Here is a 26,784-nt window from a genome sequence, read left to right on the forward strand (position 1 = left end):
AATCAAAACTACTCTAAGATTTCATCTAACTCCAGTCAGAAAGGCAGCTATTGTGAAGACAAACAACAATAAGTGTTGGCGAGTATGTGGAGAAAAAGGCACACTCCTATGTTGCTGGTGGGATTGCAAATTGATGCAGCCAATTTGAAAAGCAGTAGTAGAGTTCTTGGAAATGTTGGAATGAAACCATCATTTGACCCAGGTTTCCCACTCCTCTGTTTATACCCAAAGGACTTAAAAACAGCATACCACAGGGACACAGCCATATCAATGTTTATGAATGGATAGGGAAAACTGTGGTGTATATATACACAATGGAACATTACTCAGCATTAAAAGAGAATAAAATCATGGCATTTGCAGGTAAATGGATGGAGTTGGAGAATGTAATGCTAAGTGAAGTTAGCCAATCCCCCCAAATAAAAGGCCAAATATTTTCTTTGATATGAGGATGCTGACTCATAATGGTAATAGAGGGGGGAGCATGGGAGAAATGGAGGAAGTTTAGATAGGGCAAAGGGGAGGGAGAAAAAGGGAGGGGGCAATGGGGTAGGAATGATGGTGGAATAAGTTAGTCATCATTATCCTAAGTACATGTATGAAGACATGAATGGTGTGAAAATACTTTGTGTACAACCAGTGACTTGAAAAATTGTGCTTTATATGTGTAATATGAAATGAATTGCATTCTGCCACCATGTATAACAAATTAGAATAAGTAAATAATATAGTAAAGAAAAAAAATTCTGTGTGAACTATGATCAATATAAGAAAACATTGACAAATATGTTTTTCTCATATTTAATGGAGGAGGCCTTCTTAAGTATAAAAAGAAAATTATAAAAGACATAAACTGGTGTACTCAGAGTAATAAAAATTCAGTATTATGCATAACAAACTTGTTTTATAAACTAAGGAGTAATATACACATGCCAAGATGATAAAGTACCAACAGGAGAAAATTATGTCTTTATATTAAAATGGCTCTTTTCAATGAATGGTAAAATTTTTAAGGGAATGGAGAAAAAGGAAAGAAAAAGGATAGAATTAAGATACTGAAAAGGCAATTCACAATAAGAGAACACAAGACCCTGGATAATTTGACTTTACTTTTAATTTTGAAAATTTAATTTTGTTTAATTAGTATTTCCCACCCATGATATTTGCAAATATTCAAATTTCGTTATTTTAAAAGATTGTCTAGAAAATTAGAAAACAAAGAATCTTGCACATTTGGGAGAAGTGTGTTAAGAGGTACAATATGTTTCCAATTAATTCAGCAAAATCTGTATAATGTAAAATCTATATATCAACCAAGTCTATGTCTTAAGTTTATACTGCTGATACACTTACACTTGTTTTTTCAGAGATGTTTGTATAATAATATTTATTGTACTTTTGTTTTTAACAACTCTTTCAAGAAGAGGTGGCTTAAGTAAACTGTGAAACATTTGTACAGTGGGAGACTATGGCCAATGAAAAGACCAGAAAGCACTTATTAAAAAAAAAACAACACTGTAAAGTCCAAAATACATCAAAGAGTGAAAAGCATCAAACATGTAGAGAATGATTGGTCATGTGTTGTTATTGACCGATATGCAATTGTATGTCTACATAAATATTAATCAATATAAGTAGTAATTATATTAATACACATTATATAGTATACTATGTATTTTAGAACATGGCTAAAAAAATCTGATCACTCAGGTATAATGAAATCTAGCTGCACATCTTTGTCTTCAGGATGCCTTAGGAACATCACCTGTAGCTCCTTTGTGCCTCATTTCCCTCCTTTGTAAAATGGAGACAATAATGGTACTTATCTGAGAAAGTTGCTATAAGAAATTTTTATATTTTTTTCTGCAGGAGGCATATCAATTATATTAATCTATTTAAAGTACTTGATTTCACTTTCACTGATTTATCTCTCTTGTTTTTTATCTATCATTGATTTCTATTCTTTATTATAATTTCCTTTATTTCTGTTTATTTATTTGGGTTTCAATTCACTCTCTGCAGACATATTTTTAATCTTTTCTAATGGATCCATTAAATGCTGTTCTTTCTAAGTTATTCTTTTCATGTATACACAGATTTTGATATGTTAGTTTTAGTTTTCACCTCACTTGAAATGCTTCCCAATTTTTCTGTTGATCTCACCTTGGCCTGTGGTTTATTTGACAATGTAAAATTTTCAAGTATTCAGATTTTTTCAAGATATATTAATGACTTTTAATATGACTCTATTTTTGTCAAAAAATTTTATATTATCTGAATCACCTTAAATTAGTTGAGACCCATTTTTATGGCCCAGAATATGTTTAATGTTGGTAATATACTTGTAAGCAATGTATATTCTATTGTCATTGGCTTGAATCAAATGTGAAATATTTCAGAGATCACTTTTTCAAATGCCTGCTATTTTGGGGGGCAGATATCTCAGTCACCTGTACATTAGGCCTATTGAATATGTTCCATAACACACCGTTTCTGTGTTCTTCATGTGTACATACATACATGCTCATGTATGTACTTAACCCACCTCTTCTTGAAAGAGTTGTTAAAAACAAAAGTACAATAAATATTATTATACAAACATGTATGTGCCTTATTCCTGTTTCCTAGTGTCTTATTTTAGATCATTTATATTGGCATGTCTTCTGGTTCACTAATCTCTTCTTCTACAATGTCTAGTCTACTACACATCATACTAATTTCATTTTGATATCAGACACTTTATCCTTCATCTCTAGAAATTCAGCTTGAATCTTTTTATGTTGTCTACATTTCTACTTAAAATGCTATTCTTTCTACTGGCTTCTTTAACACACTGAATATGTGTGTGATGATGGTTTTTGACTTATTTCCTTCTAATTCTGTCATGTATATCTTTTTCTGAGTTTCTTTTAATTGATTCTTCTTTGTAATGCATCATATATTTCTTTGAATAATTTGTAATATTGCATTGGATTCTACATATTGTATTTTTACTTTGATGCTGGATTTTTTAAAATATATATTTTTTAGTTGTAGATGGACACATACATTAATTTTACTTATCTATTCTCATGTGGTGCTGAGGATTGAACCCAATGCCTCGCACATTCTAGGCAAATGCTCCACCACTGAGCCACAACCCTAGCCCTCCATACTGAATTTTTAATATTTAAATATTCTTGAGCTTTGTTCTGGGACACCATTAAGTATTCAGCAATAGTTGAAATTTTCTTATCTTGCTTTTGTATTTCTTAGGCAAGATTAGAACAGTGTTTAATGTAAGGTCTAATATTTCCCCACTCATGAAGCAAAATATTTTTCATACTCTTTCCAATTAACCATATATTTTCAGACTTTATTCTCTAAGAAATGGAAAGAGAAACAATTCTCATTCCTGTGTGCACATTAGAAAGTGTTTCCTCTAATCATTTTGGTGACTATTAACAGACTTGGGTAGTATTCTCAATGAAGGATATTCATTGTACCCTCCATAAGGAGCTGGAGGCAGTTAGCAAGATAATGAGTTTGAAATAAAAAAAGATTGAGACTGAAATGCCTGGTAAACATTCTAATTAGGGGAGGGAGCTGAGGGAAAAGACAGAGACATTTAGAAAACTGAAATTAGTATAGACAGTGACACAACCTCAACCCAAGAAATATCTATTGCAAAGTTGATCTCAGAGCCTTAGCTGAATTTCAGAGTAAAGTTTGCTGAATTTGGAGTTAGGTAAGTAACTTCAGTGATACCTTAGCATACCCTTCTTTGGTAGTGAAACCGTAACTCTTCATTTCATTGAAGACTGACACCTCTGAGGGATCACAGCTTATAATATACTGAGAAGGAGAATAAGGATAATGAAAGAACATTGGAGCAAGAAATTTTAAGCAATTAAAAGAATCAACCAAATAAAGAGATAACAAAGATAAGACAATGAATGTTTCATAGTATGCACACAATGTGCTGGTTCATACATATGCTAGTATAACTCAAAGGAGGAAAGGGAATACCAGAGAGTATTCCCTTAAGGCTGATAGAAAATGAAGGACATTGATGGAGAAAAGCAGCATTTTATTTCACATTGACAATGTCACTAATTATCTTCAAGCAAGTAGTTTTATTTCTGAAGTAGCAAAGGAAGAAGAAAGATAGTGAAAATAAGTAATTGTTGGTGCAGGAGTAGAGATGGTCAGCATGGAAAACAAACCTAGAGTCCAGTAAAAAATAGTAAGACCGATTTTCCTATGAGGTGTTTTAAATACTTTAGATAAAACCAACATATAATGGACACAATTCTCTTCTCCATTGACAATATTGCAGAATTTTTACCTCATTAAATGGAGCTCAGAAGGGTTCTCATAAAAATAATCTATATGAGCTCCATTTGAGGAATAATAAATTAAATAAGCATAACATAAATATACCTCATTGAAAATTTTCTGCTAGGCAAAAATGTATAGAATGTAAAAACAAAACTATTAGCAAAATTTTGTAGCCACAAGGAAATTATATTTTCAGTACATAAATAATAAATGCATGAAATTATAGAAAGTAAACATTTTACCTCAATTCTTTATTTTTTATTTCATCAACAGTGTCGAATTAATTGCAGAATAACAATGATCTGTAAGAATGAAGTTGCCAAAGTTTTAGGGAATTAACAAATCAGGAAAAATAAGATAAATATTATGTATTTTTTAATCTATTCATATTTTCTTCAGAGAAGTGATAAAGGTAAAGTGTTACAAACTGCATAATTGGCTTAATATGATAGCATTAAATTTTATTTGAACTTCTTGATATTTAACAACAAAATTTCATTTCTCCCTTCTCTTTTTAAGTAATTGTACTATTTTAAAATAATCTGATGAAATTTTTTTAAAGAAAGTTATGTCCCCTAACTTGAAAGCCTTTTAGAATAATAACATATTCCAAAATCATGTCCAGATTTCAAAACATATGAACAAAAAAATATTGAGTGTCTGATGTTTGAATTTCATGACACTGAGATAGATGTTCTTTTAACTCTAAAAGAGAAAACATTAAAAACTGTTTTGGAATAAATATCATTTAATTCCCTTAAACTTGTTTAACTTTTCAATAATTGCTTTGTTGAATTAACTATATTTCAGGCTTTTAAAAGAATAGAATTAGTAGTGTTTTTCACATGGTGGAAAGTATGTTAATTGTTTAATTAATTGAAATAATTTAACTAGTTAGTCTTGTTTTTATAGTTTTAGTTAAAAAAGCAGTAAGTTCTGGTCTACAAATTTAGAATGTATCGTATTTTTAATATCTCTATGACAATTGGCTTAATATTTCTGAAGCAATTTTCAGAGATTATTATTGATCTTAGAGGAAAAGCTTTCTACTCTTTGCTGTTGAGTATATTAACTATGTGCTTTTCTATTCCTAGTTTGTTGAGTGTTACTTTTTTTTTAATCATTAAATGGTGTTGAATTTAGTTGATTGCTATTTCTGTATCTATTATTATAATGGTCAAGTAGTTTTTATCTTTTGTTCTGATAATGGTGAAATATTGCATTGATTTATTTTTGTATTTTGGAATCATTCTTGTATCTCTTGAATACATCTCTCCTGGACATGTTGTAAGAGCCAGTTAATGTCCTATTGAATTTGGTGTGCTAGTATTCTGTTAAAGGTGTTTATATCCATAGCCATGATAAATACAGGCCCATGATTTTCTTATAACAATGTTTTGTGATTGTACTATCAGGGTAATGCTGGATTTATAAAATGAGTCAGAAAGCATTCTTTCTGCTTTAAATTTTGGAAAATTTATAGAATAGATGTTAATTCATGTCTAAATATTGGTAGACTTCACCAGTAAAGCCATTTGGTTCTGGGAGATCTGGTTCACTGAATCATCCTTACTAGTTGGAAGTCTATTCAGTTTTTTTTTTTTTTAAACATGATTCATTTACTGTGTAAATTTGTGCTTATTCTGCTTTTTTCCCCCTAATTCCATGAGGTAGTAGAGTTTATTTATTTAAGATGCTTTTTTTTTTGTTTGTTTCTTAAAGTAGGCATTTATTGCTATAGACACCCCTCTTGGTATTGCCTTCACTGCTTTTTATAACTTTTGGTATGTTATATTGTGTTTTCATTTGTCTCAAGATTTTTTTAAGTTTCCTTTTTGATTTCTTTGACTTCATTTGCTCATGAGTGTTTTTTTTTAAAATTTTCATGTATTTATAAATTTTCACTTTTCTTTCAGTTACTGATTTTTATTTTCATATTTCATGGAGGTTTGAAAAGATACTTGGTAAAATTTCAGTTATGTTAAAAATTTTAACACATTTTACTGACCTAATGTGTGCTGTATTCTGAAGAAAGCTTTCTTTAGACTTGAAAAGGGTGTTCATTCTGCTGCTGTTGATTGCAATCTGTTGTATATGTCTTTAGGTTTATAGTGTTGTTCAAGTTCTCTGCTTCCTTTCTGATAATCTTTATTTTCCATCCATTATTGAAAATAAGATATTAAAATTACTTATAATTATTTTTTTGCTATCAATTTCATCCTCAATTCTTAAAAGTTTGCTGCATGTATTTAAGTTCCTTATTTTTGAGTGTGTAGAGGTTTATAATTGTTATTTAATTCTGGTGAATTACCATTTTTATCATTATATTATCTTTTCCTTTATCTACCATGACACTATTTTACTTAAAGTGTATTTTATATCAGGTAGGTGTGGTGATGCCTTCTGTCTTTTGTTTAAAATTTTCATGAAATATCCTTTCCCAACATTTTTCTTTCAGCTTACATATATGTCTTTACATTTAAATTGAGTCATATAGAAAGCATATTACTGAATCTTTTTGTTTTTTATTTTTTCAGTCACTCTGTATTTGGATTGAAAAATTCAGTCCATTTAAAGTATCTATTAATAGTGAAGAATTTATTTTATTATTTTTTAAATTCTCAGATGTATCTGTCATGTAACCTATAAACCTCCCTGCCTTTTCATCTTACTGTCTTCCTTTGTGTTTAATTATTTTTTAATAAGTTTAAAATATAAGGCAACTTTAGGTTCTGAGAAAAATTTAGAGGTCAAGAGCAAATCTATATACTATCTGCCCCTATGTTTACATAAGGTTTATTCTTTTTCAGTGTGGGGAACAAACCTAGGGCCTTGAACACACTGTAAGTGCTTTTGCACTGAGCTACATTCCCAGCCCTATGGTTTACTCTTGAATAATGTATATTCATTGAGTTTGGATAATGTACAATGGCATGTATCTGCTACCATGGTGTCATATGCAGCTTGTTTGACTATCCCCCAAAATCCTCTGGGCATGTTTAACTTAAAATCTATTTTGTCTATGGCTACCACTGTTTTCCTTTGACAGCAATTTGCATGAAATATCATTTTCTATTCTTTCACTTTTCATCCATGTGTGTCTTTAAATGTATAGTAAGTCTTTTGGACAGGACAAGAGACAAGTTTTTCGGTGGACCTGAGTTTTCAACTTCTCTGGGTAAATACCAAGAATAATGATTACTAGATCATATGGCATGAGTGTGTTTAGTTTTGAAAGAAACCATCAAATTGTCTTACAAAGTGTCTGTGCCATTTTGCATTACCTCTAGCAATGAATGAGACTTATTGTTGCATGCCCTCGTCAGTGTTTGTAAAGCCAGGCTTCTGGATTTGGGCCATTCTGATATGTGTGTACAGTATCTCCTTGTTGTTCTCTATTTGAATTTTCATGATGATATATGAGATATAGAGCATTTTTATAGGTTTATTTGCCCTCTCTTTATTCTTAGGTAAGGTTCTGTTACAGTCTTGGGCCCTTTTTTAAAATCAGACTGTTTATTTTCTTGCTGTTGTTGTTAAGAATACTTTTTCTATTTTGGCTATCAATCATTTATAAGAAATATCTTTTGCAAACATTCTCCCCCATGCTCTGGCTTGTTTCAATTCTCTTTCAGTGTTTTTTAAAGCACTGATATTAATTCACATATTCTTACTTTAGTGTCATACCTGAAATATTATTATCAAATCCATGATTGTCTAGTTCTCTCTCTTCAAATTATCTCCTTCCATGAGTTTTATGCTTTTTCATTTTGCATTTACATATGTAATACATTTTGTGTTAATTTTTATAAACGGTGCAAAGTCTGTGTCTTGATTCACTTTTTTTGCCTGTGGATGTGCTGTTTCCTCATAATTTATTGAAAAAGACTATCAGTTTCCATTGTATTGCCTTTGCTTTTTTGTCAAAGTGCAGTTGCCTATATTTATGCAGGTCTATTTCTGGGCTCTCTCTTCCATTTTCTTGATTGATTAGTCTCTCTTTTTTTTTTTTGCTAATAACACACAGTCTTGATTCTATAACTTTATAATAAGTCTTGGAATCAGAAATATCACTCTATAATTTTGGTGAGATGCTAATTTAGATGGTGTTATGTTTTTAATTTCAAATTCCTCTTGTTTATGGCTGGCTTAAAGGAAAGTGGTTGACTTTTACTTATTAACCTTGTATCTTTATTAACATTATAACTTTGGGATTAGAAGAGTTGGAGGCTCTTGCAATATTATGTTGGCTCTTCTAGGTCTTTGCTTTTTTCTATTAAAAAAAAGTCTAATTAGAGTTTGTCAGTATCCAAAAAGCAACTTGCTGAAACTTTTATGGAGATTGCCTTGAACCTATAGATCATTTTTAGAAAACAAACATGTTAATGATATTGATTGTTATGCTTTCTAGTCATAAGCATGGAATACCTCTACATTTCTTTTATAAGTTTCAGTCACCCTGTAGGTAAAGAACCTCAAACTGCTGAGATGCTTGTTGAAGGCAAAGGAAATACAGAATGAATAGTAGAAGAAGGATAGTTATAAGTACCAGCTATGACCAGTTATATAAATGAGGATTTAAATTTTTATAAGTAATTCCTTAAGAATATATTGTGTATTTTTTTTTAATTTTTATTTTTTATTAGTTGTTCAAAACATTACAAAGTTCTTGACATATCATATTTCATACATTTGATTCAAGCGGAATATGAACTCCCATTTTTACCCTATATACATAATGCAGATTCACATGGGTTACACATCCACTTGTTTACCTACTGCCATACTAGTGTATGTTGTATTCTGCTGCCTTTCCTAACCTCTACTATCCCCCCTCCCCTCCTCTTCCCTCCCCTCCCATCCCCTCCCTTCCCGTCTTCTCTCCCTACCCCATCTACTGTAAGTAAATACTTTTGTTTCCATTTCTTTCTTACTCCTTTATCATGACGTATTGACTTTGTGACAGTATTTAAGTATTGTTAATTTTGCATCATAATATTTAAGTCATGAGATTACAGAAGAGTAAATGTCATCCAGGGAATTTACCTCTTTTTCTGGGGAAGGGGTTAGTGCATTTTTTGATGTGTGCAAGATAGTTTCATGACTTTGATGGAACTGTTATCTTCTGATTGTTGGTACTCAGAGATTATGTTCAGTGTATAGAGATTCATACTGGTGCCAAGTTGACAAGTGGTAGAATTTTGATGGTTAAGTTTAGATGCCAATTTGACTGAATTAGGGAATACCTAGAAACCTGGCAAGGTATGATTTTAGGGGTATGTCTGGGCAGGCACTATTAAACCAGCTAGGGTCTTAATGAGAACAGAACAAAAACATAGTAACAGCTGATCTTTCCCTCTATTCTCTGGAGTTGAAATACACTCTTCCTCTCCTGTCTTTCAAAATCAGAACCCCAGGTTCCCCAATCTTTAGACTCTAACACTCACACCAGCAGGTCCCTGGGGTTTTTAGGATTTTGACCTTGTACTTAGAGGTATACCATTGCCTTCCATGGCTTTGAAATCTTTCAACTTGGGCTGAAATATACTACTAGCATATTAGTCTCCAACTTGCAAATGGCCTGTTGTGAGACTATAAGCCTCCATAATTGTGTGAGGCAATTATTAAGAGCTAATAGATTGTGAGCTAATAAATACTCTCTCATCTCTCTATTATCTATTGTTTATTGGTTTTGTGTCTCTGAAGAATTCTAATACATGATTTATCATATAATTTTAACGTTGTTTGAAAAAATGTTAGAAATTTTAAAAATCATATTTTTCCTTGCCAGAAGAATATTGTGCACAAAAAAATCAAGATTAGATAAGCAGTATATTCACTGAAATGTTATTTTGTATAAAAGTCTTCCAGAGTGATTGAATTAATTTGAGTAAAAATAACCATGTATAATAAAACAAATCCATTTACTTCAAATGATTTATCTATATTCAGATTTCTTTAATATATGACAAGTGGAATAACTCTTGGGTCTAAATTAATTGTTGTGAAGTTAATTAGATAACCCATTATCTCAACAAATGGGTAAATGTAATCATCTTGTAATGTAGATACAAATGAGTGAAGTCATCATACCATCCATGTACTTCCTTGGGCCTATACATTTAGTATATATTTATCCACCTCCGAAATAATGCTACTGAAGTAAGTGAACTGAAATCACTGTAGGTGGTTAAGCAGTGTTGGGTGAAGTAATTAATCAACATATCATTAATAAATAGACAATTATCATGATTAACTAGTATTTATAACAAAGTTCTGCCAGAACTGAAAACTTTGAAATTTTATTTTAACACAAATATAAAAATAATTTGCTTCTATTGATTTAGTACTAGCTATAAAGAATTCTTATTTGTAGACTAACTACTTTGATTCTCTTTAGAACCCTGTAAGGTCAGGTCATTTTACCATTTCAACTGTAAAGAAAAACCTCTTGACTCTGAATCAATTTGTGTTCAGGATGGACACAAATGCTCACTTTCCCTAACATGCAATATTGTATTGAGCTTTAACGTAAATATAAAATATATTTAACTTCCATATCTACTTCTATTGATATTTAGATTCAGCATAATGCTAGACAAAGAGTAATATTAATGAGTTAAAAATATTTTTGGAACATAGGAATCATACAATTCCTGTGTTTTCTGAAAGATGATCGTATTTGTTTATTAATTAATTTAATTATTTGGCAATGTCACCTAAATTCTGCCCTGGTAGCCTAATCCTCCTTCAAAGAAAGAAGTCCTCCATGGATCAGGAAGTTGAGCAAATTTGCACAATACTCTTTTTCTCTGTAGAATAATTATGTTGAATATAAAAATTATTAGACTTGATTTATTCAGATGTAGCATCCTAACTATAATTGATTTTAGGTTGATGCCAATTCTTTCCTCAAAAGTTTCCTTTTTATTATGCCAAGAACTAGTTTCCATTTCCGACCATTAACAAATTTGTATAAGAAAAAAAATAATTGAAATGCCACCATGTCTAGGTCTGAAGTCGGAAGAGAATTATTAGAATCTGCCTGTACCTGCAGGATTAGTTCCTGTAGGAATGGAGGGTATTTGGCACAGGGATCCAGTCTCTGCCACATAGTGGTTGATTCACAGAGGTAGATAGGTGAATAAGTACCTCAAATCATCTCATCTACATTCTTCTTATTTTCTATTCCATTGACCAAATTTGACCAAAAAAGAAAAAATCAAAATGTAGGGAAGACTGGATAATGAAATGTGTGAAAATGTGCATACTGTGGCAGAAAACAGAAAAGAGCAAAGGAAGTTAGAATGGATTTAAAATGTTTGCCACCACCAGCCATGGTGGTACATGCCTGTAATCCTATCAGCTGGGGATGCTGAGGCAGGAGGAATTATGATTTCAAAGTTAGCCTCAGCAAAAGCAAGGTGCTAAGCAACTCAGTGAGACCCTGTCTCTAAGTAAAATACAAATAGGACTGGGGATGTGACTCAGTGGTCGAGTGGCCTGCATTCAATCCCTGGTACAAAAAAAAAAAAAAAAAGTCTGCCATCGTAATTTTATCTGGAAGAGTGCACACACAATGCGGTCTAAGAAAATTTTGGTAAGATTTCACTGTGGGAATTATCTCACAATCACCAAAACATATCCTAATAATAAAGTGGTTAAAAGAGAATAGAAACACATAATCACAGGAAAATAAGCCCTGAAAACATGTCATAACTTTTTATCAACTCATACATGATACAAGGACACTTTAAATCAATAGAAACACACTGGAAATTTTAGCAATTATTTTGGGAATTTCTGACATTTGAGACAAATTCTTACTTCATACATTATTCAAAATATAAATTTTAAGAAATATTATCTGTTTAAAGAAACCCTACAAATACATTGAAACAAAATATAAAATATTTATTTTAATAGTGTGTGAACTTCTTATACATGAATTTATGAAAGGAGTTTTAACCTTTTCGACCATACAATGATAAAAATTATGTGTTGAAAATTATAAATGAGTAAAAACATTCCTAAAAATTGGAAGAAAATATTTTCAACATATATAATGACAAGGGATAAATAACCTTAATCTATGAGGTTACTATAAATAAATAAGACTAAGACTCCAGTATTCAAATGCACAATTAATATAAACAAAATATTCATAAGATATAAAAATGGCAAGTATATAAGCAAATGATTTTACCTGTTAGTAAGAAACATGCCAATTAAATGAATAATTATATTCCATCACAATTTATTATTAGCATGTTATAAATAACATAATTTTTACAAAATTTGGCGCCTCTGCAGATATCTGTGAAGGGAATTTATTGTTGTATATTTTAAATACAAATTCTTGTCAGATTTTAAGATGTAACTGTAGAGAAAAAATGGTTGCATTCTTCTAAATTAAGGTACTTCTATACTATAGAAATCTTTTTAAAATAGTGATGTTTATCTGTACATACTAAAGTAGAAAGTCGACTAGGACATACTGACAAATGTATAAAAATAAATAATTTTTAAAAGGAAATCACACCACTGAACATTAACGACATGATGTCTTTATTTATTTCACATTCTCCTGTTAAGCCAATGGGACAATTTTAAACATAGAGCAAAATAGAATCAATGTAAAACCAAAGTAAACAAGTATCTTTGTAATAAGCAAAGAGGAATCTTAAAAATTGGCCAAAGGTATGAGGGAATAAGTGTGACATTAGGAACATATACACTGAACCACTTAAAAATATATCTGGAAACAAGTAAAAAGCTTATAAGTACAAATAAATATCATAATTATAGTTTGATATTTATATACAATTTTCCCAGAATCTGATAAATAGATTTAACAAAAAGTAAATACAACTAGAAGCTGAACTTTACAAACTTAAAAATTCAAGATGTTAGATATATATTCAGATATCTCAATATTGATATCTCAATATCCAACAGATTTTTTTCTCAACATATATTACATAAGGAATATTTACAAAAATATATTGTATATAATGATCATGTAAAATCAAATGCAAACAAAACAAAACAAAAAAACCTTAAATTTTATTTTAGAAAAATGCCAAAGGTACAGTCCAAAATATTTAAAAACAAAATAATTTATTCTTATACCCTCCTGATTAAAAGGAAAAATTAGAAAAACTTCCAGCCAAAGTATGATAGAAATCAAGTGTGATTTCAGAATAATGGGATATGGCTAGATCGGTACACAGGACATTTATCTTAAAGAAATAAAGATGAAAAATGAAGGAGCTAGTAATTTGAAATAGAAATTTTTTAAAATAAAAATCAAATCCAAAGAAATAAAAACTTTAAAATAATAAAGGCAGATTGATCAACACTGTTCAATGCGTTACTTTATTGAATAACTTGCATATAATAGTCTGGAAAGACTTTTTGTTGTTGTTCTTTTCAGATACACATGACAGTAGAGTATATTTTGACATAAACACCTGGAGTATAGGACCCCATATTTATGGTTGTATATGATGTGGAGTTTCACTGGTTATGTAATCACACATGAACATAGCAAGGGTATATCTGATTCATTCTAAGGTCTTTCCTATTTCCATTTCCCCTCCCTTTACTTCATTCCTCTTTGCCTAATCTAATGAACTTCTATCCCCTGTATCTTGGATTCCTGTTCTAACCATTTTTGACCTCAAACTGTATTCCTTTTCCCTCTTAGAATTATGGAACCATTAAAAAGACCTAGTGCCAACTGAAAAAAAAAATGTTCTGGAAATGTCTTAAGACTTAACATGCTCATGTACTAATTTATTCAGTAATCAACAAGACATTACTAAAGTGTCCCAGATAGTAAAGTAAACATTTGTGTTTCAAGATTCAATGGGTTCCAGTCTTTAAGGAACTCAAAATACTGTGAAGGAGACAGAACATTGAACAAATGTAATACTTTTCATTATAAATGTATCTAGAAAAGAATCAAAGGAAAGACCAAGATTAAATTAAGTAAGCCTGGGAAAATTCAGAAAGTGTTTGAAAAGTTAATATTTAAACTGAATTTGGAAGGAAAAATGAGTGTTTTATCAGATACAATAGTGAGTAGAAAAAGTACTCAGGGTCAAGACAATAATATATGCTAAGGCTTAAGGAGGAAAAAAAGCATGCAGCTAGAGTAACAGTGACAATTTGATGTAACTATAATGAATAACCAATTGTAGTTGGGTAGAAGGGAACCAGGCTGCAATTTGTTAAGAGCCATTCCAATCTATAATAGGGATAAAATGCATTTAAGACTTCAAAAATAAAATAAAAAGGGCAAGTGATGAATGAATCAGGAAACAATCATATACAAGCCACACAGAAAAAACAGTTATTTGTGAAATAAAATGCAGTTTTATAAAAGCATTTTATTTGGAGTAAAAGCTATTGTAAGCAAATGAAATACAATAAAGTCACAATTAAGATTTAAGAATAAAGTTTTATAAACTAGACTATTCTAACGAATTGAAAAACTACATGGAAAGTATATGTTTTAGAAAATATAAGATATTAAAAGGAAGATGATTTACAAAGGTTGAAAAGACCTAAGATCATTTTAAAAAGAAATAAAACAATGGGATCATCTGATCAAATTAATGGATACTCTCAAACTTATAAGAAAGTTAGCATCTTACACAAATTATTCCAGAAAGCACCTTTGCATCATTCATTTTTTCATATCAAGCCTTATACATTCCGTATCTGTCAATTGTAGTGTTTGTGATATCTGGAGTTTATACTTAGTCTTGCTTATGGTGCTTTCTTTCCTTCGGTGATATTTTTTTCCCTCTAAGATCCCAGTTACAGTTGAGAAAGCCTGAGGATCAAAATTTGGAGTTAGTAACAGCAATTTCATAGGCAGCATTTACTTTGTGGCATACATGGCTACATGCATTTCATATATTTACTAAAGTAGTCATCAAGCACAGGGGAAATTAAATCCAGATTACAAAGCAATGTTCAAAGTTGAAATGAAAAAGAGAAAATCAAATATATAATTCTAAAAAAGTGTAGACTCTCAAAAGCCAAAGTAACAAGAACTACAGTATTAGCCAGAAAACAATATAACAGATCTTTGAACACCAGTCCTCTAAAAGTATCATAAATTTATAAAATAAAAAGATAGGGCAATATGTGAAAAAGGAACATAGGAACCTCTGGTTTTGAATACCTGTCCACTGTCTCTGTCTTGGTTGATCTCTTTTATCTCAATAGGCAAAGAATAGAAAATTCATAGCTGGAGACTAATATGAACTTAATCATGTATGACTAAAGTTTAATACAAAGTTTTAGGGAGAGGAGATTATGATCAATACTGGAACAATATTAGTTTGTGTCTTTTTGGAATATGGAAGAGATTTTTTGGGGGTGGGAAGAAGTTGACTTTTTTAGGATAGAACAGAATATAGTCTGAGCATGACCTCAACTGTAAGAAAAGGAGATTTCTGCTAGAAGGGGAAGGGGTAGGGGTGTGTGGAGTACAGGCACAAATGTTAAATTGGTTGACTACCAAGGATAAAGAACTTGGTTAAGACTTTTGGACTTTGATTCAAAGTACTTTATGCTGGTGCATAGCGTCAAGAGGTGACTGTTCATTTTTTAAATTTGGCTTCAAATAAAGTAATATTGAAATATATACTCTTTTGGAATTGGAATTTATTGGTCTGTTTACAGTGTGTGACCCTGGCTATGATATTTAAAAATACTAATCTTTTTTTTTTTTTATTCTTTTTTTTTTTAAATTTTTTATTGTGGGTTGTTCAAAACATTACAAATTTCTTGACATATCATATTCGACACTTTGATTCAAGTGGGTTATGAACTCCCACCTTCACCCCATACACAGATTGCAGAATCACATCAGTTACACATCCATTGATTTACAAATTGCCATACTAGTGCTAATCTTTAAGTTATTTTTGTTAATAAGTCGGTATCTAGCATTAGTTTTCAGTTTCATATTTAATTCAGGTGATCTGTTTTTGAGATTGATTGCACTCTTTGAAATATTTCTGGTTATTTTTTCATAATTCAATTGACTACTTTTGGGTCTCTTTCATGAATACAATTTTATTTCCTATCCTCTAATTTTAATGTCAGACAAAGCATACACACACGCGTGTGCACGCACATCCACACACACAGACACACACATACATCACATCACACATACACAGATAAACATTATAGTGTGTCTACATTTATATACGTATAATAGTGAGGTGACAGTAATGGTACTGGTTTACTTCTATATTTGCTAATATATATTTTATTGAGAAATCATATGCTCTAACAATCTGTTGGAATTCTTTGGACCTTGGTATGTAGGTTAGGTTAGTTCATTCAAAAAGAATTTGTTTTTCTTTTCCAAGGCATTTAGAGTAACTAAAACCCAGCATAGTCTGAAAATAAATGTTTAATTAAAGGAATTTATTGCTGCACACGTGGTGTGGATTTTAGCCCCAATACTATGAGTTTATGGTTAGGAATTTTCAAAAAGATTTTTTCCTTTCTATTTCTCCATTCTGTTCAGTACAAGGGCTAGGAAAGGAAAATGTCTACAGAGACTCTTCTTGTGAGGTGCTCTTTTCTCAATTCCCATTGAAAGTATTGCCCTTTGCGGGTTGAATAGGATGATTACTGCCAGATCTGACCTTTCACACATACTGTGCCACCAGCTCCAGTACTGTCTTACCTTAGTGACTGTACATTTACTTTTTATTCCTGTTATTGGAGAAATTTTGTTGCTTTTCTACCATCTTCTATAGCTTAAAATTTTTATCTGGAATTTAGCAGTTTAGTTGGACTGCTTGGGGGAGGGGTTTCAGAAAAGTATAAGCCACCATATTTTGAGCTTTCTTTTATGTGTAGATAACCTCATGTTTTTATAGTGAGATCTTACATTCATTCAACAAATATTTGTTGGGTGACTATATGTAGAGCCACAAGTGAAGAGTAGATAAAAGGAAAGATCCTTGTCTTGGTGGAGCTCCCATTCTAATGGTGATAGGATGCAGTATACAATAAGCACAATCAATGAATTAGAAAGTAGTTAAATAGTTACAAAGAAACCCTGCCCCCCCCACACACACAAACACCGAGCAAAATCCAGTAAAGGAGTTGGGAGAAGGGAGTTGAACTATAGCGTACAGTGGACTTCTCATTATAGATCTAACTGAGCGGATGAGATTTGAGCAAAGAGTTGAGAATGAGTAAGTCTATGATTGTTGGTCGTTAGGCTGGACATTGAATCTGTACAATTTCTATTGACTTGACCTGTGAATGGCTTCATAGCCTCAGCATTTGTCCTATTTTGGATACTAAGAAAGTAAGGTTAGAGAATATGTAGGAGCAACAATTAATAACATGGGAGCCTAGAATCAAATCTAACCCTTCTTTTTTATCTCTGTTTTGCAGTGAGTAGTCATATTGTTCCAGGGTTGGGGACTCAGTAAAACTGAGAGAGCATGAAGTTCCCTTTCATCCTGATTCTTGTGATCAGGCTAGAAAGATTTCAGATATTTGCTCAGAGTAACAGATATGTTTATTAGAAGAGATAGGAGAAAGGACAAGTGATCAGTTTAAGGGAGAAGGGGGTCCTCTCAGAGAGGAAGGAACAGCATGACTTTCCTGCCCTCCAGTTTTATTGAGGGTCCCAGGGAACTTTTCAGAGATCCCTGCCCAGATCCACCTCTTGAATTTTGACTTACAGCAGAATGACATCAGACTTTTAAGTCCCCTCTGCCATGACAACTCTATGTCACTTTGGCCCATGCTGACTGGTTCTAATTGGAACCTGTTCTTAGAGGCTTTATGATTACGGGAAATTATTCTTATATCCCTGAGTTCTGGGATCTGTTTTCGTAAGGGTCACAATTCCATCCCCTCATCAGTGTAACTTATGTTATTATTGGTATTTGGGGCCTGAATTTCTTCTGCCTATTACAAGTAGTTTGTTGAGGAATATAACATATCCTATCAATTTAAGCCAGGTATGGCTACAGGTAACTTATTGTTTTAGAAAAGAAAGCATGTGGGTCAGAACAATAGGTCCATTTTATAGAGTCATTCTCTTAACCATTACTTAATTCCCATTACTTAAGTCTATCTGCATATTATAAATATTTTGATAATTTCTATAAAATAATCCTATAAATGTGTTGTTTTAGCAGATTCTTTAATTGGAATACTATCACAGGCATATTCAAACTTTTAATTTCATTCATTTATACTTCTCCAGATTTCCTCAATCGATAATTATTAGATTTAAATATACCTGTTTTATAAATCACAGATTTGTGAGGTTAAAAATATTTATTTTTTTATATTTTATGCAAAGTGATAAGCAATTAACATACTTGAGGATATTTTACTTACACTATGCATTCTTTACAAGAACAACCTATTTTAATAGGATTCAGATGACATTGTATAATCCAAAATTATATAATCGATGTTTGATTCTTTTCATATGCATTTCTATTTCAGAATTTTTCTCTTCTTAGCTATAAGTGATATATATATACACACACAAACACACACACATATATATATTTATCTGTGTATACATAAACATTTTTAATAATGAAGAAGTAGCACATAATGTTTGTTAGTATTTATTTAGTATTGATAATGGTATAGACAGCTTTTATAAAGATTTTTAAAAAGCCCTTGGGACCAGGGTTGTGGCTCAGTGTGGCTCAAGAGCACTTGCCTAGCATGTGTGAGGCACTGGGTTCGATTCCTGGCACCACATAAAAATAAAAACAAAAAAAAAATAAAGGTATTGTGTTCATCTACAACGAAATAATAATAATAATAATAATAATAATAATAATAATAATAATAATAATGCCCTTTCTCACCAAACTGTCTTAACAATAGTTTAAATGCAAACTAAATAGATTTATAAGGAAAATATTTTCAGAAAAATATCCACATAGGGAAAAATACAGTTTAAAAAATAGCATTAATTGTACAGTTTTTCTATACTACTCTTTCTCTAATACTCCAGATTTATGAGAATTGGTATTCATTTAGCTAATGACCATCTTGCTAGAAGCTGATATTCTTGATCCTCAGATATACTTCTGTTCCAAAACTATGTTTGTTATGTTAGGCTAATGGGTTGGAGTTCATCTTCATTAAGAGGATGTTCTTTAACAATCTTTCTAATCACTTTGTTCCATTTAAACTGAGACCTTAACTGTCCCAATGCTGATGCTAATAGCCACAAGGGAATTATCCTTCTTATCATGACTTCTTTTACCTGACTCGAAAATTGTAATAGAAAAGTTTTATTAAGACTTGTGTTTCCTGGTACATGATAAACAACCAAAAGAAGAAGAACAATGACCCATCAGCTTTCCTCTCCTTTTCATTTGTTCTCTTCATAATGGTCTAATATTTTCAAATTTTAGTGTACGAGTCTGAGTTTTAATGAGGATCTTTAAAGTCTGTGGAAAAAATTAAATGTATTTTATGAACATAAGTGAACATGACCTTGAAATAATAGTTAATATAATTTCTTCTTTAAGACTACATGATTAAATCTTTTCATTTAAAATTGTTGTGTGAACCTGTAGATCTTTTTGTGTTGTCATTTCTACATAACCCAGGAGGAAGGTAAGCAGGTGCCATTAACTTGACATCACTGGTATACTTATAAGGAATGGGAACCATGATCAGAAGCTGAATGAGTAAAATGCAGAATCACAATGAGGGAGCAGGTGGTTTATAGACAATGGTATGATTTTTGCAACCAAATGTAATGTGTTTGTCCCTTGTTGAGTGCAAAGTTGATAAGCTCAACCAGGAGATAAAAGAGTGAAAAAAGGCTAATTATTTGTTGCAAGAAGTACACTGAAGGTAATTTCAAAGCAGTGTCTTGTTGGACAAAACAAGCAATGGGATTTTATTGGATGATTCATACATATTAATGTAGGAAATACTTGCCATCACATATAGAGGTGGGCATATTCTTGAGCATTTCAGTTCAAGGTCATACTTAACACATTAAAAATGATGAATAGAAATGCTTTCTGGGTAAAGAAGTTAGTATTATAATGAGCAGAGTTTACTCTGTTATGGTTTTGACCTTATGTGTCCCCCAAAGGCTCATGTGAAGGCATGGTCCCCAGGGCAGCAGTTTTCAGAGGTGAGGCCTTCAGAAGGTGACTGAATTATGAATTATGAAGACTCTGGCCTCAATTATGTGTTAGTCCATTTATGGTTTTATCACTTAGTAGGTTTGTGGGGAAGGGCCTTTGATAAAAAAGTGGTTTCTTTGGCTTGCCAGCTACCATGAGATAAGCAGCTGTATCTACCATGTTACTTGCCATGATATTCAACCTGACCATAGGCCTAAAGCAATGGAAATAGCTAAATAGACTGAAACCATAAGCTAAAATAAATCTACCCTTTTTAAAGTTGATTTTCTCAGGTATTTTCTCATAGCATCAGAAAGATACTGAAATATTAGGATACCTAAAAAGAATGACACAGAGTGTTTTTTTGTTTTATTTTTGTAAGTTTCTCTAAGGCACCTTATCTGAAATAACAAAATCATTTAAGAGACCATTAGCATTTATTTAGGAGCAGCAGTTTTTCTCCTCCATAGGCATAGAAGATTGCTCATAAAAGCACCTTCTTAGCATATAATAGGTTTTTTTTTTCAGTCAAGAAAGTAATATTATTTTTATTTTCTTCCTTTTATAAGTATGAAGATATGCATTTTTATGATGCTTTATTAAACTCAGGTTGTTTACCTAGATGATAAGTGGTTTTCTGTATTATCTTCTTGAGATGAACATTCATAATGATTATCATAAAAATATAAACAACTGTTCATGTAGCTAATGCCCCTCTGTGGAATGATTTGGTTTTTCCATTGTTAGCCTGATTTCTATGGGAAAAAATTCTACGCCCTCTATCTTCTTTGGTGTTATAGATACTTCTCTATGATCTGTGTTTGGTGTGACTTCTAAGAAAAGATTTACAGTTGTGGAGGTATAGATGTTAAGAATTATGAGTTTATTTACTATTTGTTATAGTGCATCTTTGTTTTAACTATAACAACTGTTGGATTCTATACTTTCCTTTATATTCTCACTGATTAGCTTAAAGGAGTGAAATGGTAACTGTTTGCAATATGATAATTTGGTACAGGAGTTTTACTTTTAAGAGAAAGAACTTTAAGAACATTTCCTCTTGACTTTGCAATCTACATATTGCACATGTTACACTTTGATTTCTTAAGATAATTTTATATCATTACCTGTAAGCAGCATGATTAAACAATAAAAGCATCATCATAAATTTTTGTTTAAACAAAATATATGGTTGAGAAAACTAGAATAGCCTTGTAATTTTTCTATTATGATCTTTCAGCTTTGAAAATTATATGACAAAAGGGGATAACATGTTCTTAAAATCATGTCAGCCAAATCACTGAAATGTCTTTTCATTTATCTTTAAGTATTGTTCTGTTGTGTGTTGGTGTTTATTTTTGCTGGTAATAAATGATATTTACCAATTATTATCATGTTCTTTTTAATTATTATATTTTGCTTATTACTGGTGATTAAAACCCTAGCACTTGTGATTTTTAAATTTTGAGACAAGGTCTCACTAAGTTGTTGAGGCTGGCCTGGAAATTGCAGTCTGCTTCCCGAGTTGCTGCAATTACAGGCTTGTATCACTGCGCCTGGCTTAACAATAATTTTTAAAGATACTTGCTCTTCTCTATCTTCTGTGTAATTTTGATAATGTCAGAATAATCTGACATTATTTTTAGTATGTTGATGTGTACTCTGATACATGAGAAACAAAAAACAATGTTTTTGGTAACAGAAAAGTTTATTTTTATTCTGTGTTTCATAAAATCATAGAAAAGATATGTATGTGTCTTATATTTAGGTTATCACTGATGGGTTTGCAGTTTTTAAGAAAAAATTGATACATTTCAGAATGAAAAATTATAAAATTAATTTGAAATAGTAATTTTAATTTGATTATTTAATTTGAGTATTTTCAATTAATCTACATATTTAAATTATACTGACAATTTAAGGTGTTATGTAGATCAGGTAATTTTTATTTTATTATTGCTCTTTAATAAACTGACAGTTATAATGTTATGATATAGTTCACATTCAAGGATATTTTGATCATAGATGGCACCATGAATTTGAAATAGTAATGATATTAATGATTCATCATGCAATGATATGTACTGAGCATTATACAAGATGCTTTATATGCAGTTAATTACCACATATAAGGTATAGAAAAGGGATCACCAATGTTGTCATTTTAAGGATGAAAAAGTCCTCCAGAGGGACTATGTAATTTGTCAACAATCACCCAGAAAGTGGCAGAATAGGCTTAAAAATCAGGCTAGCATGGACTCAAAACTCTTGCTTCTTTGTAATCACTACCCTGCTGTATTCAGTGTTCTAGCTCTGACTTGAGTTCAAGGTACAGGATCTGGATTGATAATTGGTAAATATTCTGGGAGTCAGTTGTTAAATCACTAGCAGTTTAAAACCAGCCATGGTATAAACATTTGCACCAAAACAATTAGCAAGTGCTTGGAATTTCTCTTATGATCCCTTTTCTTTTCCCCATAGGTAGTTACTAGCACCCTACTGCCTTTGCCAAGTATTGTCCATTTTTATTCTATATTATGTTATACATATAAATACCAGCCACAATTTTCAAAATTTTATACCAAGTAATGTTGCCTACAAACTAGCATCCTCTAAAAAATTTAATATGAATAGTTTTTAATGTATGCTAACATTTATTGTCATACTATTTAAAATAATTTATAATAGAGAACAAAGTGTGAAATAATCTATGTCTTTTGTTTTTAGTGATTGTAAAAAGTGGAAATATCATTTCTTTTGTGGCTTATATTCATTCCGGATATTGTAACATTTATAGAAGTATTATAGGAATTATGAAACTACAAACAAAGAAAGTGGTAAGTTTTAAGCATGTGGATTTTCTTTGATAATTAATCTACTTAAATGAGTGAAGTATTTCTAATATATTTTTTCATACTTATTGAGCATTAGTTTGTATTCTTTGTGAAATATCAGTTTAATTTTTTGACCTTTTTTGTGAGTTTTTTTATATTGAATTTGTAAGATGTAAGGATGTTAGATAAGGTGTAAGACAATACTTATTGAGTTATAAGACTAATCAATAAATACATTACAAGATGGTTGACCTCTTTATCAGATAAATACAATTTCAAATCATATCAAGGTACTACTATAAACATATCAAATTGGCTATAATATGCTTTGTCATATGATCCAGCAATTCCAGAAATAAAAATATGTATCAACATAAAGACTTGCATCAGTTCTCATAAGCCAAAAGCTGGAAGTAATCCAAGTGTCCAGTGGCAGTTGAATGGATTAAATTATTGTGGTATATTTATGTAATAGAATGCCACACAGTAATCAAAGGAACACATGAGACAAAAAGAATATGCAGGAATTTCAAACTTATTAGGCTAGGTAAAAAATGTCAGACCCCAAAGAGTACATTATAAAGATTCTATTCTTATGAGTCAGGCAAACAACTAATAGATAGTGATAAAAAAGAACTAAACTCTATTGGTCAGATGATCTTCAATAGAATTCAATTAAATAACGAAACTGACTTGAAATCTACTGTACCAGTCAGATGCAGTGTAAAGATCTGCCATTTATAGATATGGCAGAGATTCCAGCTATGTTGGCTCTGACTCCAGGATATTTGGTAAAGACTTCTACTTTTTCCAAGTTCCTATCACCTTCATACCCTGAAGGCTGCATTCTGTTTTTATAATATCTTACTGCTCACCAAATCATCCTTGTTTCAATACTGAGTAGATCTCTGAGAAAAGATAATTTAAATTCTCCATTTTTTCTCCAGAACCATCTATACTGAAATTGTGGTAGGTCTTTCTCCCCAAAGTTTCTAATTGGAACCTAAATTGCTGCTTACTTTATTGATTTATATATTTTTATTTTTTCAAATTTAAACAAGGAAGGCAGGGGAGAAGCATTTTACATCATCAGTTCTGCCTGTGATACTTTCCACTTATTTTGTTATTACCGTGTTAGTCTGGTAGCTAGCTGTTCTTTACATTCGGGGCTGAGGTAACAATTATAATTCAGAAAACATCCTAAGCAAGCTCTGATTTTAAAATGGTATCCTAGGAGCTTGAAAGATTGAATTAGTTCAATATTTCCTAGACAACTTCATGGGTTAAAAGTTTTAATTGGCAGATCATTAAATAACACTGCTGTCAGTTTCTTAGATATGCTGAAGTTGTCTATGAATTTACTGTTGCTCTAACATAAACACATGTAGGAATTAATATATCCTCTGATTTTATGAAATTGCTAATATACTTACATAGTAAAATGATTTACGAATAAGTGAGTTTCTGATAATTATAATAGTTATTCATTGTATGCAAATAGTTTCAATAGATATCAATTATCTTTTACAGAAAAAAATTCGAAAACTTGTTTATATGGGTACACTTAAGAAAAATGAGTCATTTGGTGAGATCAGTGTTCTTCTTCAAGTTCCTTTCCCTTGCACAGTCATTGCTGGAACAGAGGTCGAGGTGGCAATCATTGAGGATAAAGACATATTGGGTAACACATAAATGTCTTTTAATGTTATGCCATTTTATTGCCTGAAATTTTGTATTTTATAGACAACTTAGGACACTCAAGCGTGTGTATATATGTTTATTAAAGAGACAACATTTATATTGATAGAGAGCCCCTTTGTTATCATATTGGGATTCAGTTATGCTACTTTAAGATATATTAGTAATACTTTAAAAGACTTTGATTTGAAATTAATAAAAATCTCTGCTAATTTCCAGTTACCCAAAAAACCAATATTTCCTCCTTTTTTTGAACATCTTTTAGCTTTCACATCTAAGGTCATTGCTTTTATGTTTTTATTTAGATCAAGTATGTAATATTCTTACTGTTCCATCTAGATCAAGAATATATAAAAAGCTATCGCTTACAGAAGTTAAGCCTTTTTCTGAAAATTTAGAGCTCTAGGAATAAGAAAAGTATAATCATGTTTCTACTGGTATTTGGTCCTCAAATATTATAAGTGCTAAAACAAGCTATGCAATTGTGAATGAGGAGAATTGAATAATAGTTAAGTGACAACAGGATGGAATATTAAAGTGTAGCTTTTTATACAATAAAGCTAAAGAATGTCAAACATTGGATAAAGAATAAGAGAAATTTGTAGAAATTAACATGGGTGAGAAGTTTGCTTATATAAATTTGAAAGATTTTCATGTTATTCATGTGTAATTTGACAGAATCCTCTTATCCTGAATTTCAAGTATTTTTCTGTCTCCTAGAGAATGTACAACCCACACTTGTTAACTATGATTTGTAATGAAAAGAATAATTCAAATTCATGTATCTACTTTTAAATGTTGTAAAATGTCATAAATTTGGAATGACATTTGTTAATTTTTTTTCCTCTGTGATATTCAAATACAACCTCTCCCAAGGTAAATATCACTTAAAAATAATTACTAACCACAGACTAAAATTATAATATTCTCACTTGATATAGGCCATGTTTTTCTTTTCCTATGCTAATTGGTTAACTGGTCCAAAGCAAATACACTGTGGACACTTTTATGTAAATCAATATATCACACATTGTATTCTTTAGGATTCTCCAGAGAAACAGAACCAATTTGCTATGTATAAATATATAAGAGGAGATTTATTGTGGGAATTGGCTCATGTGATAATGTGAGATCATGATGTCAGATGTCATGTCATGATGTCAGATATGCTGTTTGTATGCTGGAGACCTACAAATCCAGTGTTGTAATTTGGGGCAAGTTTGAAAACCTGAGAACTGAGGGAGCTGATGGTGTAACTCCCAGTCTGAAGCCACAATTTCTAACACTTGTGTGTGTGTGGGGGGTGGAGGAAACTTGTGTAAATCCTGGAATCTGAAGGCCTTTGAACCAATACATCCAAGAGAAGAAGAAACTGTCTGTGTCAGCTGAAGATGAGAGATAATTGATCCTCCCTCTGCCTTTTTGTTTGATTGATGCCCTCAATGTATTGGATGTTGCTTGCTCACAGTGGTGACAATGGATTTTCCGTACACACTCTACTAATTCAAATCTTAATCTTTCTTAGAAATATCCTTACAGATATACCTGGAAATAGGCTTTTATAATTCATATGAGCATTCCTTAATCCAAAATGATACATCAAAATAATAATCAAATACATGAAAGTGTTTCTTTCAAGCAAATATTAGAATCTGTTTTGTCATATGACAGCCTAAAATTCAAATAGATGGCATAAGCTTAAATTTAACTGTGTTGTATGTGTGCTATTCATACTTTAAATGTTATTTGATCAACCA

The 26,784-nt window shown here is 31.2% G+C and overlaps 1 protein-coding gene across 1 annotated transcript in view; it reads left to right on the plus strand.

Annotated features, from left to right (window-relative positions):
* The window catches only part of Cnbd1 (cyclic nucleotide binding domain containing 1), a 327,970-nt gene extending 302,856 nt beyond the window's left edge, over positions 1-25,114 (plus strand). The window contains exons 9-10 of the mRNA XM_015485728.2: positions 23,223-23,332; positions 24,860-25,114. Of these exons, the coding sequence (XP_015341214.1) occupies positions 23,223-23,332; positions 24,860-25,021 (272 nt within the window). The 3' untranslated portion in view covers positions 25,022-25,114. The remainder of the gene's footprint in view (positions 1-23,222; positions 23,333-24,859) is intronic.
* Positions 25,115-26,784: the final 1,670 nt, after the last annotated feature.

Source organism: Marmota marmota, unplaced genomic scaffold, assembly GCF_001458135.2.
Source record: "Marmota marmota marmota unplaced genomic scaffold, marMar, whole genome shotgun sequence".
Taxonomy (NCBI): Eukaryota; Metazoa; Chordata; class Mammalia; order Rodentia; family Sciuridae; genus Marmota; species Marmota marmota.